The 17,151-nt window shown below is 46.5% G+C and overlaps 1 protein-coding gene across 3 annotated transcripts in view; it reads left to right on the forward strand.

Moving 5' to 3' along the window:
* Positions 1 to 16,754, forward strand: part of kcnab1b (potassium voltage-gated channel subfamily A regulatory beta subunit 1b) — a 29,160-nt gene extending 12,406 nt beyond the window's left edge. For all 3 annotated transcript variants that reach the window (XM_062482392.1, XM_062482393.1, XM_062482394.1), the window contains 13 exons: positions 2,508 to 2,551; positions 3,794 to 3,831; positions 4,800 to 4,879; positions 5,348 to 5,392; positions 6,196 to 6,240; positions 7,284 to 7,327; positions 9,484 to 9,570; positions 14,127 to 14,212; positions 14,514 to 14,634; positions 14,762 to 14,856; positions 15,017 to 15,137; positions 15,479 to 15,567; positions 15,787 to 16,754. In XM_062482392.1, coding sequence (XP_062338376.1) covers positions 2,508 to 2,551; positions 3,794 to 3,831; positions 4,800 to 4,879; positions 5,348 to 5,392; positions 6,196 to 6,240; positions 7,284 to 7,327; positions 9,484 to 9,570; positions 14,127 to 14,212; positions 14,514 to 14,634; positions 14,762 to 14,856; positions 15,017 to 15,137; positions 15,479 to 15,567; positions 15,787 to 15,876 — 985 coding nt within the window. In that variant the 3' untranslated portion in view covers positions 15,877 to 16,754. The remainder of the gene's footprint in view (positions 1 to 2,507; positions 2,552 to 3,793; positions 3,832 to 4,799; positions 4,880 to 5,347; positions 5,393 to 6,195; positions 6,241 to 7,283; positions 7,328 to 9,483; positions 9,571 to 14,126; positions 14,213 to 14,513; positions 14,635 to 14,761; positions 14,857 to 15,016; positions 15,138 to 15,478; positions 15,568 to 15,786) is intronic.
* Positions 16,755 to 17,151: the final 397 nt, after the last annotated feature.

Consider the following 17,151-nt stretch of genomic DNA (forward strand, 5'->3'; position numbering starts at 1 on the left):
CCCAGAAAGACGTCTCGAGTTCAGAGCTCCAGTCTGAATCCATAATTCAACACAGGAGCTCATGATATCTCCCTCCTTTCCAACCCTGCACAGTTGTGACATGCTTCTCCGCCCTGCCAGGCTTCCAGATGTGAGGGGGACGCTGTCCAGCCAAATCCTGGGCTTGTCACCGTACGGTTTTGAGTGTGATTGGGGGTTGTTCCTTGGGGTGTTCATTCAAAATGTTTGTCATATTTACAGTGCATTACATCTTTCGGATTGCTCCAGAGAGTGATTAAGTGCACAGACTGTAAGTCTGGGAGTCAGGTGGCTGAGCGGTTAGGGAAGCGGGCTAGTAATCTGAAAGTTGCCAGTTCGATTCCCCGGCTGTGCAAAATGATGTTGTGTCCTTGGGCAAGGCACTTCACCCTACTTGCCTCGGGGAGAATGTCCCTGTACTTACTGTAAGTCGCTCTGGATAAGAGCGTCTGACGTCTTTGCCACTGTGTCTGTGCTAAATGGGTATTCTGATCAAGTTGCATCGGTCTCACTTCGCCCCAATCATTAGCGGTCTGTTTAGCTGCTCAAGGGGCCTGCAGTTCTTTATGAGGTCATTAGTGGTGGTGAATGGATGTCGGCACTGAGAGCTGCTGATGGATTCTGTTGTCGCTTCAGTCTCGAGAGTTGTAGCTCATCCTGGACTTGATGCTGTTGTTGTTGATGCCATTTGTGGTGCAGTTATGTGGGAGGTCAAAAGGTATAATGCTGTTTTTAGACCAAACGCAAAGCGAATTATTTGCGCGAATGAATCGAATTTTCACTTTGCGTTCATTTGTGTTTATTCGCGCAAATCGCTAGGAGCCAACCGTTTTTCTGCGTCGTCAACGATGTCCGAAAGGGAGCGTGCCTATGTTCCCACAGCTCTATGTTCCCACAGCTCTATGTTCTCACAGCTCTATGTTCTCACAGCTCTATGTTCCCACAGCTCTATGTTCTCACAGCTCTATGTTCTCACAGCTCTATGTTCCCACAGCTCTATGTTCTCACAGCTCTATGTCCCCACAGCTCTATGTTCCCACAGCTCTATGTTCTCACAGCTCTATGTTCCCACAGCTCTATGTTCTCACAGCTCTATGTTCTCACAGCTCTATGTTCCCACAGCTCTATGTTCTCACAGCTCTATGTTCCCACAGCTCTATGTTCCCACAGCTCTATGTTCCCACAGCTCTATGTTCCCACATTTCTAAGAGCTTTTTCAAAATTAAGGCTTCACCATTCCGTAGCTGGCGATTTGAAGGAGCTAGCTAGCTTCCAAACTCTCTTGACCCTAACCCTAAATAAATCTGGGAACATAAGGCTGTGGAAACATAGGGCTGACCCGGTCCGAAATGATTACAATAAACAAATACGGAGTAGTGTCGTATAGGAGAGGATGCCCACAGACAGCAACAATAATCTTGCCCTCCATATCTTCTAAAACGTCAGTGACATCTCAACATTGATAAACTTTCGCAACACAGCGTCACACGAATTTTTTGCTTGAGTTGAAAATGTTCAACTCGTGAGGTAATGGACTACTGCAAATCTACTCGTCCGCAGCTTGGAGGAAGTTAGAGTTAGAGCAGAAAATAAATAAATAAATAAAGTTGCAAAATGAGATGTGATTGCATCTATAGTAATAAAACAGCAGTAAATGTTTATGATAATGGACACCACAGACGCCTAGACAAATCTATTTTTCATGAAGCAGACAATGAAAATGAAACAATTTCATATCCAGTTTGTGAATGTGGAGTCCTGCTGGTAGCATGCAGGTTTGTTGGGTTAAAGTCTAAAAGTGAATGAGAAAGTGGGTGAAACAAAGTTTCCAAAAGTGAAAACATTCTGTCTTTGACGTAAAGTTTAGTGTCCTCAAAGGGCTGTATCTTGTCAGACCTCCCCCAGAATCACCAGGCACAGGCTATAGTGATAGCTTGGCTACATGAACTGCAATTTTGCAGTCAGCTATGAACTCTGATTCACAAATGCATAAAAAAGACAACATACCCAGCAGTAATCAACATTACGCGTTGGGATGACTATTGATTTGGAGGTGGGAGGTTAGCCTATTTTATTACTTGTTCTGCTTCAAGCATTACTGTCAGGACAACACATTGCCTGCATGTTTCTTCAAGAGCCATTTTATTCACGTTATTGAATTCTACAGTAACACCAGCTGGGATGGCATGTAAGGCAGGCCACACTAGGTCTATGCACACACTAAAATATTATATAAATCTTTTAAGATTTTCAAAATGTGAGATATAACAAACATGAGGACAAAAAAATCATAGATTGAACCGTTTTGCTCCTATAGTGTGTTTATCCTCGGGGTTCTTGCGAGCAAGTTCGGTCACTCTTAACACACCTCACACCAAGGGAAAATCTGATAAGATTAAGGGGGAAATCGGCCCAAAATCAGACCGATTATCTTGTGGTGTGTACCCAGCATTAGTCATTTACATATTACTTGCGATTTCTCTCCATAGGAACCTGGGGAAATCAGGCCTGCGTGTCTCCTGTTTGGGGCTTGGTGAGTACATTTAATTAGCAAACAGCTGATGATTTGATTAGCATCCATGTGCATCTCGGCTGGGCCCAATGATTCTCTCCAGGTGCACTGATGGGTGTGTCTATGAGATCGAGCGTGTGAGCGTGTGGAGGAAGGGTTGCGAGTAAAGTATAAAAAAAAAAGACTTCATGCTGCAGCGTTCTTACCGTAACATTCTCTCCCTTGACTCCATCGACTGCGAGGAAGTAGAGGGTCAGGACAGTGAACAGCTGTCTACAGGCTGTTTCATCCTCAATGAGTTCATATTGAGTACAAACCTGAATTGTCATTGCCATAGCACAAGCAGCCTTACCGTCCTTGTTTACCACAACCTCATAGCATCATGGGTCAGTGAACAGCCCTGATAGTGGATATGATTTGAACACTTACTGTACATCGCTGCACTGGACAATTTTTTTTATAGTTATGTCAGTAAACGTACAGAGGAACACTCTGCTAAAACACTGGGACACTCATAGTAAATCCTTTTTTTTTTTTTTACAGTCAATCATGAATACATGATTGTGTGCAGGGCCCCTTGAAGAAAGCTGATCTGCAGCCACTGAGGGACTGTAGGGTAACTGAGGGTCAAGAAAATAAACAAAGCCCAGCTCATGTACCGGGGCCTGGGAGAGACCAGGGAGGGCTATGTTTGGTCCCTTCATTATATCTGGTGATGCTAGGTGGTTATGACAGGGGCAGAGGGACTGTGGTTGGCCACAACACAACGAGACCCACAGTCATTCTCATGAGTCACACACACACACACAAACATGTGCATACAAACTGAAAAGAGAGAGGGAGTGCAGGAGAGTGGGCTAGAAAGGAAGAGTGAGAGACACAGATCTGCCTTGGGGTGATTTTGTCGCGGTGCACCATGGGTAAGTACAGTCTTGAGGGCGGGAACATTTCAGCACGGGACGGAAGAGGGTTCGGTTCTTCTTGCGGGGATAGAAGGTGATGATGAGTGTCACATATGAGGGTCGGTCAGCCCTTCTCTTTTGCGGTTCCCTCTCACCTCCCAACTCAATTACATTTGAAAAGACAAAGAAAAGTAAGTGGGGAAATGGTAGGCTACAGTGGAGTCCATACTCTAATGTCACAGCGACCACTCAAGCGTGGTTAACTGTGCTCCTGGTCTTGGGGCCTAGAATGAAAAAGAGTATTTTCATCATGTTCCACCCCATCTGTTCCACGTTGCTGACTGTGTGTTCTCCTCTACAGGCACTTGGGTGACTTTCGGTGGGCAAATATCAGATGAGGTAGGACATACTGCATGTTCCTTCCTGGTATGTAACACACATAAACAATTCGCTGTAAACAGTACATCGTCCCTTGAAGCGGCAGATACTGCAAAAGCACATGATTCATGTTGGCATCTGAACCCGTGATCTCCGTGACCTCCGTGTCCCCAACTTCCTGTTGGAACCTTTGAGGAATGAGAACATGTTCTGATTCTATCTCAGCCGTCTACCAAGGGAGCTCTGCCTCCCAGGCACTTCCCACTAGTCATATCAGGCCTTCCTGTCAGAGCCTGTTAGGGAGGGCTGTTCCCATGCTGTCAGTCTCACAGCCTGCCTGGGAGGAGTACAGCCCTGTCTGTCCTGGGTGCTGGGCAGAACATGACTAGAAAAAGACACACAAACGCCCAAGAGAATAATACTCTTGCTCATCGTAGTAATTTACCAGTGATGTGTTTACGCAGCACACGCTTTTAACTAAAGCGATGCACAGGGGTGGGGTTTGAAACTGCAAACCTCATGATCTGCTGTCAGATGTTCTAGCACTGAGGTACTAAATCATGATAGATTCTGGTCCAAGTTTATTATTTGACTCCTGTTTGCGGTATTCTTGTGTGTTGTCAGGATCTATAACAGGTAGTACCGGGCAGTCAGCCAGACAGATATCCAGTCAGCCAGCCAGATATCCAGTCAGCCAGTCAGCTATCCAGTCAGCCAGCTATCCAGTCAGCCAGTCAGCTATCCAGTCAGCCAGTCAGCTATCCAGTCAGCCAGCCAGCTATCCAGTCAGCCAGTCAGCTATCCAGTCAGTCAGCCAGCTATCCAGTCAGCCAGTCAGCTATCCAGTCAGTCAGCCAGCTATCCAGTCAGTCAGCCAGCTATCCAGTCAGTCAGCCAGCTATCCAGTCAGTCAGCCAGCTATCCAGTCAGCCAGTCAGCTATCCAGTCAGTCAGCCAGCCCTCCCCCACCTCATGTCTCTGTCTCACAGGTGGCGGAGCAGCTGATGACGATTGCCTATGAGAACGGGGTGAACCTCTTCGACACGGCGGAGGTCTACTCTGGGGGGAAGTGAGTGACACCTCAGATCCAGCCTGCATCAGGGCTGCTTCTGGCTTCCTGTCCAAATCCTCCTGATCCAGCCCTAGCCCAGCTCCTGAACACACAGAATGGAACAGGAACCACAGCTCAATGCTAATTGTTTTAACGATGCGCCTCTGATTTCAGTCCAAGATAAACATCTTGGAAAGATGTTTCTTTTTTGCCAGCCCAGTTAATCAGATTAAGACCTGAAGTTGGGGAATGATTAGAGTCCCGGCCTCACCCTGCATGTCAATGTCAAGGTTAAGACAGAGGCTCTTACTAACATGATATGGCGGACTGCTGCCTTTATCTTCTGCTACTTTCTTGAGGATTTTCATCAGAGATTAGTGGTGCAGATGTGTGGGAGATAAGGCACACACACACACAAAAAGACACACACATACACACACACACTGTGGCGATGGCATGAAAGTAAATCTCCTTGCTTTGTTACAGAGCGGAGATAATCCTGGGAAACATCATCAAGAAGAAGTGCTGGAGGTAATGTATAATCTTGTGTGTGTATGTGTGCGTGAGAGAGAGAGAGAGATAGAGAGAGAGTGAGAGAGAGAGAGAGAGAGAGAGAGAGAGAGAGAGAGAGAGAGAGAGAGAGAGAGAGAGAGAGAGAGAAAGAGAGAGAAAGGAAGGAAAAGAGATGGTGGATCCAGCATCCATCTTTAGTGTAGGTTGCAATGGCGATCTTTGCCTGAGAGGCGGTTCACATTATCCCCAGGAAATCTCCGTTTATCGCAGCTTCATCGCTAAAGTAGCCAATCCTCCATCTCGCTATCACTATACCATGCTGTAACCATGGCGATCAAAGAAAAGTTTAGAGAAGCTTTTCTGACCGCAGCCACGCAGAGGCTCAGAAGCGCCCCAGTCTGTAGGCGGCACCGGCAAATATTGATCTCATACTTTTATGCTGCGCTACACCACTGTGAATTTCCCATCGGAAATCCCTTCTCTCTCCTCATGTTCGGCTCGGGCGGTAGCCATGACTCCTCTGTAACTCCGGAGGTTTATTATTCATTGTTGATGTGATTGGATCCACAGCGGATGTGTCTCCAGTTCAGAAACATCCTCCATGTTTTTATTCCTGGAGTGGGAACGAGTCTTTACTGTCCATAATGCTGTCTGTTATCCTCCAGACTTCTGACTGGTCTTTTGGCCTCCATGTCTGTCTCTCACCGTCTGTCTCTGCCTCACTGACAACCTCACTGTCTGTCTGTCTGTCTGTCTGTCTGTCCTTCTCTCCCTCTGTCTGTCTGTCTCTCTGACATTGCGGTCTGTGTGTGTTTCTTCAGGAGATCCAGTCTGGTCATCACCACCAAGCTCTACTGGGGAGGAAAGTAAGTACCTGCTGCCTCAGCACCACGCCAGGCAGGACGCCTCCTCTTCCACACTGTCGCCCGGCCCAGGGCCATGAAATTGGATCCAAACTGCTTCCCGACGTGTCAACCCCAGAAAGTCCCATTGGCAACAGGAAAGAGAAGTGCGAGGAGAGAATTGTTCAAATGCTCCAACTGCCTACTCTGCAGTCTTGTTGTGTGGACAGCCTAAAGAGCTCCTGGTGTGCGTTAGTCACACTGTCTTCATCTCCCCACGGCTGGACGGAGCCACGGGGGAAGTTAAACAAGCGAGTACATCAGACCTCTAATATGCTGCTCAGCTCTCAAGGAGGCTGACAGAGACAGTTGGGGTTCCCCTCAGAGCCGGTGGGGACTGGGATCATTGTTGGGTCAGGACCGGAGGATGGTGCCGAGTGGCGCCCAGACGAGCTGGCTGTGACAGAGGAGTAGAAAGCCAGCTCTTCGGAGTGCGGAGAGGCTGACTAAATAACCGTCTAGCAAGCAGTTTGAGGACCAGAAAAGCTATCTGCCCGTTTGCAGACATCTACACGCGCACACACACATAATAGAAACACACACACAAAGTACACACACATGCAAAAACACACATATACACACACACATGATAAATACAGACACACTGAGATACTGCTGGTGGAGATGATAACCCACTTGATCTCAGATTTTGCACTGGTATGTTAATTGGACTGTCTCTCCTCTGAGCCAGTATGAATGAGTATAAGATGTAGAAACTGTATTGTGTGTGTGTGTGTGTGTGTGTGTGTGTGTGTGTGTGTATGCGTAGGTCTGATAGATAAACAGACATCTGTGGACAGCCAGACAGGAGGACACTTTTGCAAGGTTGTTTTGTCCTTGAAAAACATGGATGAATATGCTGAAGTTATTGATTTGCAGCTTGTGAGAGTCTTGCATGAAGTATTCTGATGTGTTTTTGTGAGTGTGTGAATGTGTGTGTGTGTGTGTGTGTGTGTGTGTGTGTGTGTGTGTGGTGCGCTCACACATCTATTCCTCCTGTCTTTCAGAGCCGAGACAGAGAGAGGCCTCAACAGGAAACACATCATTGAGGGTAGGGTGTGGATTTCCTCTGCTTCGTCTTGTCCTCCACATCACCCCATTACTCCTTGCCCTAGTACTCTGCCATAAACCCCTTCTTTCATCTCACTCCCTCTCTTCTCTCTCCTGATTGATTTTTTTTTCTCCTCCAAGCTTTCAGCTGAACTGGACCTCCCCTCTGAAACACCTGTACCGATCTCCCCTCAGGCCCCCAACACTGGCTGAGACTCAGCTTGTCTATTTGTTTTGCTTGTCTCCAACCACCATGGGTGACACGATAGCACCCACAAAACTCATTGAGTCCTCTCTTCCCTTCCCTCCCCTTCACTCCACATTCCTCCCCTCGCTTCCTTTTTGTCCCCTCTTCTCCCCTCCTCTCCCCTCCCTTCACCACCCCTCCTCTTTCCATCCCTCCCTTCCCCTCCTTTGCTCTACTCTACTCTCCTTTCCTCCCCACCCCTCCTCTCCCCTCCCCTCTCCTCCCCTCCCCTCTCTCCTCTCCCCTCCCCTCCCCTGGTGTCCTGGTGCCTGGCGGTCCTGTCCAGAAAGCAGTGGTGCACTTCTAGCAGTGACTCAGCTCTTCCACACTGTTATTAACATTCACATCCCCAAAGTAAAGAACGACAGATGGGTTTTTGCCAAAAAAACTAAGAGAGAGAAAGGAGGACCAAGTAAAGAAACATTGCCAAGTTGATGATAGGATAGAGAGAGAGAGAGAGAGAGAGAGAGAGAGAGAGAGAGAGAGAGAGAGAGAGAGAGAGAGAGAGAGAGAGAGAGAGAGGAGGGTGTGAGAGAGAGTGGTGTGTGTGAATTGGAGTGTTTTGTGAATGTGCTGGTGAGGGTATGCAAGGTAAAGAGAGAGAGGAAGAAGGAGAGACAGGGAGAGAGAGAGAGAGAGAGAGAGAGAGAGAGAGAGAGAGAGAGAGAGATTGCACAGACCATTAGCTTTATCCCAGCTGCTCTGTCCAGAGGATAGATGACTGTGTGGGGGAACCCGCCTCCCTGTCACTGCTGGTGTAGCGGATGTCACTGCAGGCCTGATGGATGGCCAAACAAACTTGGCGAGAAAAACTCCTGCTGGCATTATTTCTTATTGAGTCTTACTGCAGGATAATGTCCACTGAATCCAGTGGTAGAATAGCAGCCAGGCTGAATGTGGAAATGGAGCAGCTGTTGGGTTATTTACTAGGAGGAAAATTTACCTGACACAAAATTTGATCAGGTAACGTTGCAGACAGTACAGAAAGCAATCTGTGAGTAAGGTTTTCCCTGAAAAGAAATCTGCATATTGTCCTCACAGCCCCTGTTTGAAAACGTCCTCTCACAGTACATCTTTGTTTACCTATGCTTTCCAGAAAGAAAGTCAGAGCTGTGAAATCTGTGAAAACTGCAAGTCATGGATGTGCAGACTGAGATTAGGGTGCGTGTAATGGGTGTTTCTGGGATTATTGGCCCTCTGATGACAGTGCAGGGATTAAGACATTTGAATAGTGATGGGGAGAGCACTACGCCCTCTCTGGATTTGCTCTGATGACTATGACACTAATCTCTCACAGACACACAGAATATACACACATTTACACACACACACAGATACAGAACATACACTGTTTAAAGATACACACATGAGGCAAGAGCTTATTTGACTCCTTTTCTCCTCCCTCCTCTCCTTTTCCTGGGCTACATCCCTCTCCTTTCCTTTCATCTTTCTGTGGAATCCTCTGTCTGTGAATGGGCCTGATCTGACAGACAATCCTTCATTCATCTTTCTCTCTCGGCCCCCTCTCCTCTCTGCTTCCCCCTGTCTCACTTCCCTCAGGATTCCCAGAGTAAAGCCCAAAAATTGACTAAAAGAGAGAGAGAGCGGAGAGAGAGAGAGAGAGAGAGAGAGAGAGAGAGAGAGAGAGAGAGAGAGAGAGAGAGAGAGAGAGAGAGAGAGAGAGAGAGAGGAGAGCAAAGGAGAGAGTGAAAACTCTAAAGCTCCCTGCTAATCCATCCCTTCTTCACCCAGCTGTTTTTGTTGTTTTGCGTCTTCCTTTCCTGTAGCGGGCGTTTCCTTCCAACCCGTCGCAGCCTATCCTCCTTCTCGCCTCTTTCTCAGTCTTTCGTCCTTGCTCTCTGTTTCTCTCGCTCTCCCTTTTCATTGGCCTCTCCCTCTGTTTCCCCTAGGTCTGAGAGGCTCTCTCCAGAGAATGCAGCTGGAGTATGTGGATGTGGTCTTTGCCAACAGGCCCGACACCAACACTCCCATGGAGGGTGAGTGTCCAGGGACTGGGAGCTGGGAGTGGGTTTGGGGAAACACACAGCATTGTGTCTCTGGCTCTGTATTACTGTCTCTCTCTGTGATCCGTGCATGTGCGTCCGTGCGTGTGGGTGTGCGTGCGTGCGTGCGTGTGGGTGTGCGTGTGGGTGTGGGTGTGCGTGTGGGTGTGCGTGTGTGTGGGTGTGCGTGCGTGTGGGTGTGCGGGAGTCAGATGGCTGAGCGGTGAGGGAGTCGGGCTAGTAATCAGAAGGTTTCCAGTTCGATTCCCAGCCGTGCCAAATGACGTTGTGTCCTTGGGCAAGGCACTTTACCCTACTTGCCTCAGGGGAATGTCCCTGTACTTACTGTAAGTCGCTCTGCATAAGAGCGTCTGCTAAATGACTAAATGTAAATGTAAATGTGTGCGTGTGGGCGTGCGTGTGGGTGTGCATGCGTGCGTGTGGGTGTGCATGCGCGTGTCGTGTATGTTGTGCCCCCACATACCCCTCCCTGTTCTACTGAAACAGGATTATCTGCCCCCTCGGGGCAGCTGGTGTATTTTTGGGTTTGTCTCAGTGGATAGACAGACCCTACTGTGCTCTCTCTCTCCCTCCTCCTCTGCAATCTCTCTACCTCTTCTCTTCCTTCCACTCACTATCAACCTGAGGATCTGTTCACTGTCCCAATAAAATCCTTCTCTCCGCATCCCTCGTTTTCCTTGCTCATTATAGATCACACCTTCACACTCCTGACCCCTCCCCCCCCCCTCCCTCTCGATGCCCCTCTTTCTCTTTCGTCTCCATCCCTTTCTGGGTGTGGTACATATTCCAGAACCAGGCCCAGAACAAACTCTCAGCTATGCATCTCGCTGAACCCCAATTGAGCCAATGGGAAGCCAATCTGTCATACTTACCATGCGCAGACTCAGCCTGTCAGCACCACTGCTGGTGACTGGCAAACAGTTGGCCTCGGAGCCATGAGTATACACGGATGATAGGCTGCCTCTGTCTGGAGATGGGCCCCTCCCACAACACTGTGACTTCTGACAGACAGACAGACAGAGAGAGAGACTTATATACCCCTGTACTGATATTGAGACTGACAGATCCATTGAGACTCTGGAATGGATGGATGGATGGTTTGATGGATAGATGGATAGAAAGAGAGAAAGAGAGAAAGAGAGAAAGAGAGAAAGAGAGAAAGAGAGAAAGAAAGAAAGAGAGAAAGAAAGAGAGAAAGTGTACAGGCTGTACAGGCTTCCACAGTGATAGAGTATTTGCATTCATGTCCATTCACCATTACAGTACAAGGTAGCTGTCTTGATTCATCATTCTGAAAGTCACTCTCTATAACCAAATGTAGAGAGCACATGCATATAAGTCGATTGACCAATGAGACACTCAGGATTAAACTCAGCTTCACATCACACCCACACACTCTCCCACCGCAAAAAAACGGGTGAGTTCAAATTACTGTAATTTATCACGCAGTGATTTCTTTTTTTTAACACACATATTCACACCTACACACACATACCAACAAACAAAGAATAAAGTGGGTGTTCGGAGGAAGAAAAGACAGTGCTATGAATGTCAAGTACCATTGAACAATTAATTATAGCTTGCCGACGTTGATGATAATTCTGGCCTGTAAAATGGCTATTGTTTACAGGAAGTGAGAAAATACTTTCATATTTATTTACAGAATGCGTACTGAGTTTAAAAACGATCAACACTTACTGACATTTTCTGCTTTGCTACTTTAACGGCTTCCGAGCGTGTGAGAGAGACGACCTGTGTCTCCCTCTGGGCACGTGGGCTGATGTCAGGGGTAAAAGTCTGATTTTGGTGCTGTCATCCTCTCCCCGGCCTCTCGCCCCCCTCTCTCGGGCTCTCGCCCCACTCTCTCGGTCTCTCTCCCCCCTCTCCCCGGCCTCTCGCCCCCCTCTCCCCGGCCTCTCTCCCCCCTCTCCCCGGCCTCTCGCCCCCCTCTCTCGGGCTCTCGCCCCCCTCTCTCAGTCCCCCCCCCCCACTCTCCCCGGCCTCTCGCCCCCCTCTCTCGGTCTCTCTCCCCTCTTTCTGTTCTTTCCTCTTTCTGTTCTTCCCTCCCAGTTGCTGAGACACGGGAGCGACCAGAGACAGACAGCATTCCTCGACTGATGCTGTGGCTCTGTGGTTGTTGCCAGTGGGGCTGTCTATTACGGAGTGTGTTTGACTTGAGGGTTAGAGGGCAGCTGGCTTCCGGGTAGACCTGACATGTTGCCAATAGGAACATCTTAGTGATACACACATTGAATACGTCCACAAAGAGCTGACTGGAGCATGGCAAACTGCAGTGGTCGATCAGAAGTATACACTCCCACTATCCGGCTTCAGGATTCCAGTTTCTTTGATAAAGCTTGCAATATTTAATAAGTCCCTGGGAGACAATAGAGTCTTTGAGTCAGAAAACTAACCAAGCTGGAAGGAGAGGAGGTAGATGGAGGCATACAGCTGCTGACAAAGGAAGAATAAAAATAAAAAAAACTTAAATCGTATCCTCAAACAGCTGCTATATCCGGCTCCCTATTTCCCTCTCTTCTATATAAAAAAGCATACTGTCACAGTGAGCAGAGACTGTTCCTTCACAACCATCTGAGGCTGAAGGCTTGTTCACAGACTCCCATTGTCCTGTTAGCTCCTGCCTACACCCCCCTCTCTGCCTGCCCTCGCTGGGAGCCTCAGCCCGGCAGAGAGATAGGGAGATGAGGAGTGGGAGTGAGAGGAGGGAACATATGTTAGAAAAGTGCTTTAATTAATAAGGCGTGGAAGAAAACAAGAGTTAAATGAAAAGTAGCAGCCCACGGATTGTTGTGTGTGTGTGTGTGTGCATGTGTGTGTGTGTGTGTGTGTGTGCATGTGTATGTGTGCATTTGATGTAGTTTGGGTTGCAAAGGCAAGTGAAGTGGCTTGGCCTATTCTCTCTTTCTCTCTCTCTCTCTCTCTCTCTCTCTCTCTCTCTCTCTCTCTCTCTCTCTCTCTCTCTCTCTCACGATCTTTAAAAATACGTCATGTACGATTGGTGCCTGAGGAAAGCTGAAAGTATCCACTATTGAGACCATTGTGGAGTGCATGGTTTTTGTTGTATTCTATTATCTGTGTTTCTGATTTTATCATAGACATTGCAGCAATAACCCATTGTGTGTCACCAGCTTAGCCCAGGTAAATTTACAAGTGCTCCCATTCTGATCAGCAGTGTTTGTTTCAAGATCCCTGGTTTCAAGATCCCTGGCTTGTCATCCTTCTCTGCCCATCTTCCCTCCCCCTTTCCTTCCCTCCCACCCTCTTTCTCAGAACAGATGTACTGTTGTTCTTCCCTGACATTCTCTCCTCTCTACCTCCCACCTGCCTCACCCACACACACTTGCTCGCTCGGCTATGTTTTGGCTCGGAGAGCGAAAAGACTGGGGAAAGGAAATGAGGAAATAAATTTTTTTAATCACACACTGTAGGTTCATGGCACCTTGCTTTTCTAGTTCTCCCGTTTTTCATTCCGCAGTTAACAAACACTTCAGAGTCATCTGTGTGCAATAAGAGGCTGAGAATCGTATTCTTGTCTCCCTAAGAATCACATTTAGAGAATAATAGGTTTTGGTCTCCTCCTGGTTGGTTATACCCCTTGTTATGTCGTTGTTTTCCCCAGTACTTGAGTTATTTCAGTCTCCTGTTGGAACTGCTCTCTAAGTGTCTCCTCCTCCATCACCAGAACTAGCCTGCTGCTAGCCTCAAGCACAAACACAACACAGGCTACAAAGGTCCTCCACGGCTGACTTCAGCCCCCCTCAACTGTTACTACTGTGATAATAACCATAGCAAGATGTCACTTCCACCCTCACCATTTTTTACTCAGTGCATTCACTCTCTCCGCCCTGCAGCATTCAGTCACATTACTAGCTCTGCCTTATCTGCTATGAAGCTCTAATGGTTCAACTCAAGTCAATCGAAAGAGGATGGTCACTCTCTCCTTTTTTTTTTACCTGGTCTAGTTTGTTTTAAACGTTTTCCTTTTAGCTGTTTGCCCCGAGGCTGGTCTTTAATGGGTTCCAACTGTTGTCTCTTTGCTGAGACTTCTTTGGCAGTTATATTCCAATCAGAGTAGAACTGAATGTAAATTGTTATGCATCTGCTTGATGTGTCAACCTGACCTCAAAACAGAAATAGAGTGCCGTTTTCAATCAAGTTGGAAAAATTGAATTTCATCGTCTATGGCTGGGAAAAAAATGTGATTGTCTTGTTAAGCTCCATGTGTGTCTTTGAGGTAATGACCGTGAAAGGCAACTGTGTGTTTGGATAATGAGGAAGCTGGCACCCTCCACTGTCTAAAACCTGCCCCTACAAGTCTGTACTCACTATAACCCCCTCTCTAGGATTTGCACACAGCACTGAGCCATCTATTGCCTGACAAACGTACAAAACAGATCTCCCCTGGTATTGTAGGCGATTGTGATCTCTTTACTCCGGGGCTCTCTTTTGTCATGCATTGGTTTTCTGTGGAGAGTGTATGTAAGTGTGTTGGTTCTATCTATCTGCAGAGATCGTGAGGGCGATGACCCATGCAATCAACCAGGGAATGTCCATGTACTGGGGAACTTCACGGTGGTCTGCTATGGAGATCATGGTAGGTGGGAACAGCATGGTTTCATAACGCATCAAACTAGCTGAAGCAGAATTTCCTCAGTGAGCAAACAGTAGGCTGTTTAGTAATGGGCCAAAACTTTAGAAGGAAACAAGTGAATGAAGTCAGTGAAGTTCAGGCGCAGTCTAATAATGCCAAGTTATCTTGAAGCTTGACATTAACTGGAGAGTGCAATTACCCGTCGCATTTGAAAAGGTGAGATTCTTCCGAAAACGTTCGACATGTTGCCTCTGTGTTCGACCACCCCCAAATCCCTCTCTCTTCTCATCACTCGCTCCCCCAGGAGGCCTATTCTGTGGCGAGGCAGTTTAACCTGATCCCTCCGGTGTGTGAACAAGCAGAGTACCACTTCTTCCAGAGGGACAAGGTGGAGACGCAGCTGCCTGAACTCTACCACAAGATAGGCAGGTGGCATCTGTCCTGACCGCTCATGCGCCACCCAAATAATCTAGTCTTTCGAGTCATCTGACAAAGAGTCGGGTACATATTTGGAAGCCAGCCTGATACTGATTCCCATGTGTGTTTTTGCAGGTGTGGGGGTGGTCTCTTGGTCTCCTCTTGCCTGTGGAATCATCACTGGGAAATATGAGAACGGTGTCCCTGAAACCTCCAGGGCCTCAATGAAGGTGCAGAGGACACCCTGGTTCTGGTGACGTCTTATTACGAACTGTGCTGTCAACCGCCTATGTATCTCGTATTTGATAGAGGCGGCACCCATTGTGGCTACATGTTTTAGTTTGTTCCCCCCCCCCTTCCCCCCTCTCTTCCGTCTTTCTCTTGTCCTAGCCCTACCAGTGGCTCAAGGAGAAGATAGTGAGTGAAGATGGAAGGAAACAGCAGGCCAAGCTGAAGGAGCTGGCTCACATCGCTGAGAAGCTGAGCTGTACACTGCCACAGCTGGCCATAGGTAGGAATGTCCTCCTGTCATCTGTAGCGGTGTACAGAAATCTCTCCAAAAAATTTAAAACAAAATGTTTCTTGTTGTGCAGAGAAACTACCATCCTTAACCCTGGTGGATTATCCATGCCTTTAAGTTACTGCTTTGTTACTAATGTAGTTTACAGGCAGACAGAGAGAGGACAGCTCATCAGCACCAATCTCCTTAATCACTTCCTCTTTGAACGCTCCAGACAAACCCTTATCTGTTAACTTCACCTTACCCTCCAGCTGATCCATTTTACAGCTTAGAGATGAGACCCTCCTGAAAAGCTTTTAATGCTCTCTCTCTCTCTCTCTCTCTTTTTGTAGCTTGGTGTCTGAGGAATGAAGGAGTAAGTTCAGTGTTGTTGGGAACTTCTAACCCCACACAGCTAACAGAGAACCTAGGAGCCATACAGGCAAGGAACAAAGCTTGGCTAAATGTACCTTCTGAAACGTGTTTTAAGTTATCTTTGGTTGCTGTTTTACTTATTAAGAAAATATCTGGTGCAGAGAGAATGTATTAAAAAGCAGGGACATCGGACAAACAATATACATTTTGAAATCGATTACAACAGTTGACAATTTGCAACATATAAGTGTTATTTGTGTGTTTATCTTGTATGCATGGACTGCAGGTCATTCCCAAAATGACAGCAAACATTGCTACAGAAGTTGATCACATACTGGGGAACCAACCTCGTAGTAAGAAGGACTACCCCCACTAAGAGAACACACACAGAGAGAACTGGAACCCAAGAAGCTGGAGACACTCTCAGCCATGGAAACTCAAAATGTGTGCCCAACCTTGTGTGTGTGTGTGCGCGTATGTGTGTGCGTATGTGTTGTCCTGTCCTTACCGAGGTCAACCAGTACTCAATATTGTGATGTCTGAGCTCCTTAACAAAGCATGCATGTTACAGCTATGCCACAATTACAGCGAAATCCAGTCTATTCAACCTAGGACGCTAAGATGCAGGTCATGACATAAAACTATCATGTCCTAATATCCAAAGACTATATGGTCAATTCAAAATAGTTCCACCCCTCAGGCTACATTCTGATGCTTCACAATCAGCTTCTATAATGAATGTGGATGCCGTATCAGTGGGGTGATCTTGTCAAAGCCAAGAACTATGTCCATGAGGGAGGGACTTTTGATTGGTGGGCCAGACACATCTCTACATTACATTTCATAAATTAGTGATGAACAAATGATTACATTAAAAAAGGCATCTAGAAAACACTAATGTACAAACCCATGTTCCCCTGCAATGTAATGACATCCTGTTTCATTTTTATTGTCATATCTCATATTGCTAAAATACCAACAGAGCAAAGTTGGATTGAAGGATATTTCAAAACAACTATAAATTGACTGTTACACTGACTATTTTCATTGTATGTGCAACTAAAGTAGCTTGTATATTGAGCAGTGAAATGTATTACAATAGCGTATTTTTGATTGAAAGAATGCAGTCATGCTTTACCCTTGTGTAAGCATTAAGCAAGCATAAACAATTGTAGATAAGCTGTGCCCAGAGGCTCCTAAATGTATTTTGTTGTTGTTGTTGATTTGTACATATATAAATAAATATCTAGTGTGAAAGTGTCTGTAGCCTGTGAGTTTTAATGAAAACTTGGTACTAGCTGGAAACGTAAACTGGTAGGGCAGATCAAGATGGTTTTGGTGATTATGTATGGAAGCAAATCAGTGACATAATGTTTTGAATTTAATAAGGCATTGAATACTTAATATTGAAATGTAAACACCACTCAATTTTATGATTTTGAATTCACCGCTTTAAAATTGAAAAATTAATTAATTTAAATGTTTTAAAACAAATCTGATTAAAAATTCAAGTTTCAGAAATTCAGGCTGCTCATATTCGAATGGTGAAATTAATATCCCCAAAAATTGAACACAAAAATTCTGATGAAAATATTTCGGCTCCAATTTTTTTAGGCTCAATTATTTTGCCTCAAATATTTTGGCATCAAAA

The sequence above is a fragment of the Osmerus eperlanus genome, chromosome 16, assembly GCF_963692335.1.
Source record: "Osmerus eperlanus chromosome 16, fOsmEpe2.1, whole genome shotgun sequence".
NCBI lineage: Eukaryota > Metazoa > Chordata > Actinopteri > Osmeriformes > Osmeridae > Osmerus > Osmerus eperlanus.